At 32.1% G+C, this 10,196-nt stretch overlaps 1 protein-coding gene across 1 annotated transcript in view; it reads left to right on the forward strand.

Annotated features, from left to right (window-relative positions):
- Positions 1 to 9,376, forward strand: part of LOC111715491 (uncharacterized) — a 16,948-nt gene extending 7,572 nt beyond the window's left edge. Inside the window, exons 8-14 of the mRNA XM_023490822.1 lie at positions 713 to 874; positions 2,665 to 2,862; positions 3,476 to 3,576; positions 5,461 to 5,624; positions 6,129 to 6,181; positions 6,359 to 6,447; positions 9,098 to 9,376. Coding sequence (XP_023346590.1) covers positions 713 to 874; positions 2,665 to 2,862; positions 3,476 to 3,576; positions 5,461 to 5,624; positions 6,129 to 6,181; positions 6,359 to 6,447; positions 9,098 to 9,173 — 843 coding nt within the window. The 3' untranslated portion in view covers positions 9,174 to 9,376. The remainder of the gene's footprint in view (positions 1 to 712; positions 875 to 2,664; positions 2,863 to 3,475; positions 3,577 to 5,460; positions 5,625 to 6,128; positions 6,182 to 6,358; positions 6,448 to 9,097) is intronic.
- The last annotated feature ends 820 nt before the right edge of the window (positions 9,377 to 10,196 follow it).

Below are 10,196 nucleotides of genomic sequence, written 5' to 3' on the forward strand. Positions count from 1 at the left end.
ATGATCGAATTTTGATGGAGACAAATATTTAAAATTTTGATCATTCATAAACCTTTCCTGGGGTCCCTAGATGTCCCAAAAAAATTTGGGCCCGATCGGTTCAGCCGTTTTGACGTTTATTGGATACAAACAGACAGACAGACAAACAAACAAACAAACAGTCAGACAAGCCAAATATTAACTATATATAGAAAGGCGTCGAAAAACAATCAAGAACTGTTGTTTGTAACATCTGAATAACCTGTTTGGAATTAAATTGATTATTTTACGATCCAAGTTGAATGTTGCAACTTTCTGAATTTATATGGACACTATGTTCTTCAGCATGAGTCGTTTTTAACAATTTTCTCCATAGACGCAACAGATAGAAGTAAGATTAGTGGTGATCAAATTCAAAAGCGCACATTTTTCGCCATAGGCCTACGCACCCCCTTTCATTTTTCGCGAACACTCCCTTTAAACTTTAACACAAGTTTATACAAACCTCCTGTATTACACAGACACAATTAGATGTACTGCAAATGCTCATTTCTGCATGACTACATAGCGGAGGCTCATGGCGTCCAGGGGTCCCCTCCCTCTTCAGACACATAGCCTTACGTTATAAAATATTCAGCAGTATTTCAAAGAACCAAGATGCCAATAAATCTGGTTCTTTGAGATTATGACTGTACCAAGCCTTTGCAGTCACATTCCAATGCATTCTATTTAGGAATTCATGCAAGAGAGCAACTTTAGGAATGCTGTTAATGATCCAAGCTCCCCATGGCCCTATGGAGACTTTAACAAAATAGCTAGCAGTGGATCAGTTAAAATTATCGAGATAAAACGAGGCTCAAATAAAACCTACATCTGCAGTACTACAGATATAGAGGTAAGCGCAGTCATTGGTGAAATTCCTCCATATTTAACCAATGAGAGCTTTAATATGAAAATTTTCAACCAATCAAAAGCCAAGCTACTGCAAGATTGGACTGAATTGCCAAAAAAGTGAGCAAATATGGAGGAGAGAGAGGGTTGATATTGGCATGGAGAATATCAAAATAGGGGGTTTAGGGGCCCAACAATCCATTTCTCAAGGAAAAAATACATTTTTTCCTTTTTTGACAAAAAAACCCATAGTTTTGAAAATTAAAATGATTTCATGGATATTTTGGTACCCATACTTAAATAATTATAAGGCCCTCAAGTAATGAATTAAATTTGAAAATATTTTGTATTCAACGTTTATTTTGAATTAAATTAAATTTAATTTAAATGGAAAAAATGACCAGTGATTCTTTCTATTCTTACAACTGGATCAAAAGCACACAGAAGCCTTCTCAAAAGGTCTCTGTTGTTAACCTGTCTGCTGGTTTTCAATATGCTTATCTCTCAACATTCTGAAATTCCTGTGTTACTTCAGAGAGAATTTCTGTAGGAAGACATCCTTACCACTTGATTGATTTGTACAAGAATTTTATGTCCAGCTTGGGCCGCTTGGGCCGTATATTGTTAAAACTATAATTGTTTACAAGTAGGTCTAGAGTTTCCCCAACCATAATTGTCAAGCCACTGTGATTTAGTTTCCTCAGTTCTGTAATATCATCATAACTTCTTCCTGCTCCACCTGAGATTGGTACAGGGTGTCCCACGAAACATGACAGTTGGTAAATAGTGCTGAATGTCGTCTTCTATACAGTGTTATACAGTATTATAAATTAAAGGCTGTTTACAGTTTATTTCATTTAAAAAATATTTTGCTCGAATATATTTTACTTTGAAATTCATTTTACGGTAATATGACTCCTTTATGCACTGGACTATTCATTGAAACAAAACAGAAAACTGGATCATCTTTTTTGATGTACTGTGCCCTGCCTGCACCCAATTTTATTACATACTTCCTGCAAGGGAGGGAAGGCAACCTCCCCCACACAGCTTCCAAACCTCATTTTACCTGTTTGCGGCAGTGCACGTCCCGATAGGGATTCCTAACTTCCCATTACCAGTCTTCTGGGAATGATCTTCCATTTCTAAACGTCAATTTCTACCTAAAACCGGACTAATTTGATTATTTAAGCGTGGTAGTATCTATAGTATCCCTGTTTGTACATTTTCTTTCTATTTATTGAGATATTTAAAGAAAACAAAACTCGGTCTTAAACAAATGATTTTAAAACTATTATTTTCACAAGTACTACAGATTTGGAATATATACATATATAGATCAAAAGATAATTACATTTTCTTTGATTTGAGCCTGGTGGAAATTGCCTATTTCCTTGTTTAATGCATTATTGTGCAGGAAAACTAAATCTATAAAAAAACAGGTAGGAGTTGCAAGGTAACCAATCAAACTGAAACGGTGAACTGAAACGGGATATGATTCAAAATCTTAAAAGTTTAGGTTTTTCCAGTCCAAACTTTGATAGTAAAAAAGAAATAAAAATATTATAAAAATGTGAAGGATACTACAGTTGGACTACCATGCTTATATAATGAAAATACTCCCATTTTAAGTAGAAATTGACGATTATAACGTAAGATCATCCCCGGAAGACTGTTGGGGGCGGTTTGGAAGCTCTATGGGGATGCGCACTGCCGAAAATAGGTAAAAAAATGGGTTCGGAAGCTGTGCGTGGGAGGTTGCCTTCCCTCTCTCTTCCTGCACTGACATTTTAGGCAGTTGAAAGGGCGTACAAAGCTGAAAACCCTTCTCCGGAGTCTAAATTCCCAGGATGGTGTGCTACTGATACAAATAGCTTTGGCAAAATATTAGAAATGGGTCTCTGCGAAGAGAATTGTTTATCCGAAGATACTGGGATCAATTTTGCTACCGTGAACCTTTTAACTGTAGACGAGTGTGAGTATCTCTTCAAGGTGAGTCAAATCAAGGAAATTATTAAAGGACCCCTCCTATTTTTTTAGAAATCAAGTTTGTCTAATTTTCTAATCAACTGATTTTTCCCTATCTTTGTAACAGAAAGTTCTTTGTTATTTAAAACTAGGAATTCTGCTAGCTTATAAAATTTTGGATGCTGATTCCAGAATTGGTTTGATAACAGAATTAATTTTAGGATATTGATAACAGATATAATTTGGTATATTGTTAACAGAATTGATTTTACGTTATTGATAACAGAATCAAATTTAGGATATTGATAACAGAATTAATTTTAGGTTATTNGATAACAGATTTAAATTTAGGATATTGATAACAGAATTCATTTTAGGTTATTGATAACAGAATTCATTTTAGGAAATTGATAACAGAATTCATTTAAGGATATTGATAACATAATTCCTTTAAGGATATTTATAACAGAATTAATTTTAGAATATTGATAACAGAATTAATTTTATGATATTGATAACAGAATTAATGTTATGATATTGATAACATAATTCCTTTAAGGATATTTATAACAGAATTAATTTTAGGATATTGATAACAGAATTAATTTTATGATATTGTTAACAGAATTAATTTTAGAATGTTGATAACTCTCGTTTGGACTTTAAACCCGAGCTAGAACTTTGTGGTGGTAAAAAGACGTTACTTCCCCCTGTTCAAAATGAGTTTATCAGAATAAGGTGATTCAACAATCTTTATTAAAAAGAAAAAAGAATTCAATATTTTAAAACTATTTTAAAAACAAATTAAAATTATGCGTGAAATAAAAACAAAAGTTTTTATTGAAAACAAAACAAGAAATAAAAGGGTACAGCTACAGGCGCGTAGTGGAGTTGGAGATTTAGCCTAGGTGGGTGCACTTTTGGCACGCGTTAGCTCGCCGAAATTGTTTTTCGTGCACCCCCTAAAAAACCGGTATTTAGAAAAAAATAAAGTTTAAAATCTATCTGAAGGCTGACTATACAATAAGCATTAGACACAGCTATTGCGCAGTGTAAACAGACCCATTTCACTTAATAAGTGATTTAATAAATAACTAGTAAAGCTTTTTGGTTTGTTATAACATCAAATGCACTTCATAATGCTTTAATGTCGTCTTCCTATTCTACAGTTTTCTGGTTATCACTGTACAGTTTAACTTAGAACTTCGGAGTTATAGAAAGAATTTATTAAATGTCGTCTTGACAATTATTCAATGGGTTTTATCCTATTATACAGGGTGTCCCAATGACGAATTCGATATCGTCTTTTTAAATAATTCTTTGATTTAGTATAGTGATACCAACTGAAAAAGCTGTAATCTGTAAGAGTTTCGTCTGCTATGTTCACATTTTGTTTTTTTATGTTTTGACTGCATACGGTTGTACTTAGTAAAAGAAGAAAATTACAGTATACAAACAGAGTAAACTTTTCCGTCTTCACTGTTCATCTTGCGGAGACATTATAGACTCATTTTTACAGCCATTTACTCTTTTTATAAAATAAACTCTAGCAGACATAATAATATTATGGCTTTTGAAATTAGGTATTACAATGCTAATTCATAACAAAGACAATATCCAATTCGTCACTGAATTCCCATGTTTTTTGGGACACCCTGTATCTTAATCTCCTAAATTGTAAAAATAAATAAATATCCTATAAAGAGCTAATTCCGTTAATTAGTCAATTAAAAAACTAAATATGTCCGTTGTCCAGCATTCCATTATCAGTAGGTTTGTGAAACGACATTTTATAAATCATTTCGGTGTCTCCTAAGCTCTGGGTTAAACTGTATTTACTGATGATATGTGTTTTTTTAAGTATTACATAATGCTTTTCCATTTTTATTTATTTAGTTTTTAATTTTTTTGATAAAGAGTTCTTTGTTATACTTCAAAAAAAACGTATGGAATAAAAAATTAGCTTTTACACTAGAGTCTTTAATTTGTTCAACTACATAATTTACCACATATTTTACCAAAATAAATATTTAATGCAGAAGGTAGTGGTGTAGAGGACGGACAGCTGGTCAGTGTTTCAAAAAATAAATATCGCATAGACTACAGATCTCAAATTTACTATTTTAAAAGCTCTTGAAATGCATGTACGTTGATTGTTAGTATTTGTCAAAAAGAAAAAGAAATTTCTCAAATAATTTTCTGGCATATTTGTTTTACTTAAACCTCCCTGGCACTATTTAAAAAACTTAGGTGGAGGGAGGGTGTTGTCCACTGGGTTGTTTTTTGTAGTGTTAGAGGATTTTGAGAGCTTAAAATTTTTAAATCCATCAAGTTTATCAAATCCTTTATTAAAAAACGAAAGTATTAATTATCTTTTTGTCATCTTTAAATATTTGGGGTTTTGAAAAATTATTGAATTAAAATTCATTTAAAGTTTGAAATCTTTTTTAACAAAACTTCTTTTCTTGAGAGCTTATTAAAAAAATAAACATTAGGATATGTACAGTTTACAGTGTACAGTTTACAGTGTACAGTTTACCGTGTACTGTGTACAGTGTAAGTTTACAGTGTACAGTTTACAGTGTACAGTTTACAGTGTTCACAAAGAAAATTAATGTTTAGGAAGGGTAAAGAGGAACAAGATCTAGATAATCAACTCTTAAAGAAGATTGGTGATAAAGATTCCAAGTTAATAAAACCTTCTAAGAACAAATTTCTGTACCAAGGCCCGAAACGGGATCTTGCAGGCCTTGAAGAAGATTATCCTTACAACTGGTATCTGGGAGGTATCACACTTTTTAAATTAGTCATGTTGTCTCGCGGCAACCTTGGCGCTTCGCACCCATAATTCAAGTAAAATTGAGAACCTCTTAAATTCATCTTTTTCTCTCGATAAACTGAATAATTTTGAAGATTTTCTTGTTTTTATATTTGTAGACTGTAAACACAAAGGAAAATTTTAAATATTTCAAATAATTTCAAGCAAAGTGTATTTTTATTGGAATTTCCTATCTTGCCCATATTGTATAATGTCTTAAATCAATTTTTGATTGCATTCCATTTCGCAGAGAATCCGCAAATGAAAATAAACAGTTTAAAGAAACCGTATCAATGTAAATTGTAAAATCTATACTTGAGAAGATTCACTAACCTCAGCCTATAAATATAACCTATAATTGGTTTGGGAAAAAAACATCGCCAAAATCCAAGAAATTGACTCAAATAGAATCCCTTTTACCTTACTATAGTAAAGCTAACGCTCTCCTGGATTAAAAATTGTTAATTTTTAGGACGAGATACTTGCCAGGGGGATTCAGGGGGTCCAATTGTGAGAAATGTTCCGGTAAATTTTAATATTTACTTGTTTAATATTTATATTTATATTTATATTTCTTTATCTTATCGATTACTATGTTTAAAAACTATCTGAACATTTAAGTTTAATGAAATTAGTTTAAAAAGATGGACACAATGCAACATGACGCTGGAATTTATAAATAATTGATTGATTGATTGATAGGCGAACGGTAGGGTTCGAGCAACGCAGTTAGGAGTTGTATCCCGTGGTGCCGGTTGTGCTAGTTTTAATGCACCTGGAGTATACACAAGGTTAATATCAAATCTAAATTTTTCAAAATTAGTGAAAAATATGAGATTAATTTAAAAGTTACCCATTTTAATATACAAACTAAACCCAGTGGAAAATTAGGTGGGGGGGACGTCCCCCTTCCTGGAAAATTGTGGTGACTCCCCCCCCCCTGTAAAAATTAGGGGTGCAGTCAGGGGCCCTTAATTTAAGATTTTCAAGAATAGATTCACACAAAAACTGTGTCTCCGGAAATTGGAATGTAGTAAATAAAAGATTGACTGTAATAAATATTGGGTAAACATGATATCTTGTTAACCTGAAGGACGCTTTAAAATTATTTTATGTAAAACCCATTATCATTGAAACTGCGTTTCAATTGAATGCCCAACATGATTAGCTTAAATCATGTGATATATATATAATGACATACATCTTAATTGCGACTATTTTACTCGTGCTGCAATATAAAACATGATTGTCTAAATCATGGATATAGATAACAGCGTAGCAATTGTAATAATGTCTATTAACTTTAACTTGTAACATAAAAACCTCAAATACATCAGTTGATAAAGAAACTCGGCTTTGATTACTGTATAGAGTAATAGAGTCTTCGTTGAAACATAAGGGCTGAGATCCTATCCAGGCATTTGGTACAGATCAAATATGAGCTTGTTTGATAGCTACACTTGTGTCCCTGTGTGGCATTTAGAGCTCAGTGTGGATCGTGTCCTGTTTAAGACATTGATCAATTAATTGCTAGTGTCCGTATTGACATCGATAGCTAACAAGATCGCACCCACTGATAGGTTCTTTGATGGTGCACGGGATTGTAGCCGTGTGAATCATGTCCTGATTGAGATATTGATCAATTGATTGCTAGTGTCAGTATTGACACCGAAGCTAACGAGATCCTGCCCAATGGTAATGGTGCTGATAGTTCACGGGGTTGTAGCCATGTGGATTGTGTCCTGTTTGAGACATTGATCAATTTATTGCTAGTGTTCGTATAGACACCGATAGCTAAAAACATCACGCCCAGTGGTAGTGGCGTTAATAGGTCACAGAATTGTATCTGTGTGGTTCCCTGTTTTGATAAATAGGTTGAAGATTGTGCCCTTTAATTTGGCATAGATAGTCATGAGATAGTTAAGTAAAACTGAACTGTACCTGGATAGATATGTGTTAGAGAAACCGTTCTGGAGTAGGGTATTTACTACATGACTACATTTGAAAGTCAATGAAATATTGACTACATTTGAATGCCCCAAATTGAATCAGAAATTTATAACAATTGCACAGGGTGTCCCAATAAACATGGGAATTCAGTGACAAATTCGATATTGTTTTTTAAAATAATTCTTTGATTTAGTAGTGTGATTCCTACTGAGAAAGCTGTAATCTGTAAGAGTTTCATCACATTTTGTTTGTTTATGTTTTGACTGCATACGGTTGTACTTTGTACAAGAAGAAAATTGCAGTATACAAACAGAGTAAACTTGTCCGTCTTCACTGTTCATCCTGTGGAGACATTATAGACACATCTTTGCAGTCTTTTACCCTTTTTATAAAATAAACTCTAGCAGACATAATAATAGTATGGCTTTTGAAATTAGGTATTACAATGCTAATTCATAACAAAGAAGATATCGAATTCGTTACTGAATATCTTGATAATTAGTTCTAAATTTAATCCAATGGTTAACAGTTTGAGTGAAATACCTTAAGTAAGTGAATTCACACTGGCTTTACGGTCCTTTGTATGAGGCATTTTTAAGCATTTGCTTCTTAAAGACGCAGCAGATGGAAGTAAAATTGTTTAATTAAAAATAAATGGAAATAATATTAATCACATATGCGTAATTACGTGCAGTTACGCGTAATAATTTTCATTTCGTGTAATTTCGCAGGATTACACGTAATTGGGGAAATATTCATTTCCCGAAATTACGGCGTAATATCGCGTAATTGCTACAACGTAATTTCGTTAAATTTCGTAATGATTACGCGTAATAAGCGAAACTATAATTACGCGTAATTACGGCCTAATTTCGCGAAATTTTGTATTAATTACGCGTAATTAGCAAAACTTCAATTTCTACAAAGTAATTTTGCGAAATTTTGCAATAATTACGTCTATGAAATTTTGAAGTTTTAACTTTTAATTTAAATAAAACAACTAACTTACAAGGAAAATAATGTCACGCAAGTTGAATCAGAAATTTCAGCCAATACTTTGTTGATATAATTTTCACGTTCGACAAATTCTGAGAATTAATATGTACTTTATTTATTACGGAATTGTTTCGTATTACGTAATTTCGCGTAATTACGCCTTAATTACGCGAAACTAGTCTTTCTTTCGTAAACGTAATAAATGCGTAATTACGCATAATGTTACTGCGTAAGTGAAAGAAAGTGTTACGCGTAATTACGTGTAACGTAATTACGACTGGAAAACCCTACAGGTTATCCGTCAAAAACGGTTTCATAAGTTAACAGAAAGTTTTTTTTTTAACTTTGGAAGATCTTTGAGTGGTAAAATTTTGGATTTCATCAAAAATCTACCCTACCCGCCTACTCTTCTCCTTCTAGTTTTCAAATGATAAATACCAATCAAAAATTTTCTTCATTTTAATTTTGAAAAAAATTTAATTTTTAACTGTTTAGAGTTGTCAGTATATATGACTGGCTGAAGAAAACTATTTCTGAGAATTCTGGTGGAACTAAAATGTGTTTTAAATAAACTATCTACCTCTGTAAAATCTAATATCCAATTCTTGAGGACTGAGGACTGATGACTGATTATGATGTACAAATAAAATTTAAAATACATTTTCTACGTGAAACAAACGAAACAACGAAGAATATCCTGAAATATTTTGATTTCTAATTTAACATACTTTGTAAATAGTGTAAGAGACCAAATATACTTTAATGTTCAAAATGTCCCAGCTGACCCAGGAAAGATTTTGGTAGTGAAGATTTTAGTAGATCTTTGAATTTTCAACCAAGTATTTGGTAACCTGGGTGATCGTACAGGGTTACCCACAAAGACAACCCTAAACTCTAAACATATGACGATTTGAAGTTTAATTTTTTGTTTCTAGATTTAATTTAGTATTTTGATGGTTTACTAATTGAATAAGCACACGAATAAACCAGGTTTGGCCTACAAGGAAACTTGAATGCAAGATAACAGACTAAAAAATCTGTACAATCTCTCTCTTAAGTCTCATCCTTTATGGCCGGGTAACCCTGAAACTGATTTGTTCTAAACTATTATTAGGCATCTCTTACACATAAAACTAATTGTTAATAAAACCTACTTTTTCAAATTTATTATCAAACTTATTCAATTAACAGTGATCACTAACCTAAGTTCAGTCAGGTTTGTACTCAACAGCACTATCTGGTTTATATGAAGTTCTAACTTAATATTTGCTCTAAATTCATTAAGAGTTAAAATGAATTTAGAGAAAATATCAATTTAATAATAATAATAATGTGAATTTTCCATTTCAACATTTGCATTTTAACATCTGTGCTTAATAGTTTTCCCGTTTCAATTTCATTAAAAATCATATTTTTAAATTTATTTTAGCTCAAAAATGTACTATTGTGTTTTCAAGGTTTCGTGAATTTAACTAGTTTCAGATTTCATTAATTTTTTAATTTCTTAAGGAACTATTTAATTTTCCTAACTTTTAAACGGGAAAAAATGTGCTAAAAATGGCATCAATAAAACACATTTTGCAAAAAAATGTTT

Source organism: Eurytemora carolleeae, unplaced genomic scaffold, assembly GCF_000591075.1.
Source record: "Eurytemora carolleeae unplaced genomic scaffold, Eaff_2.0 scaffold1799, whole genome shotgun sequence".
NCBI lineage: Eukaryota > Metazoa > Arthropoda > Copepoda > Calanoida > Temoridae > Eurytemora > Eurytemora carolleeae.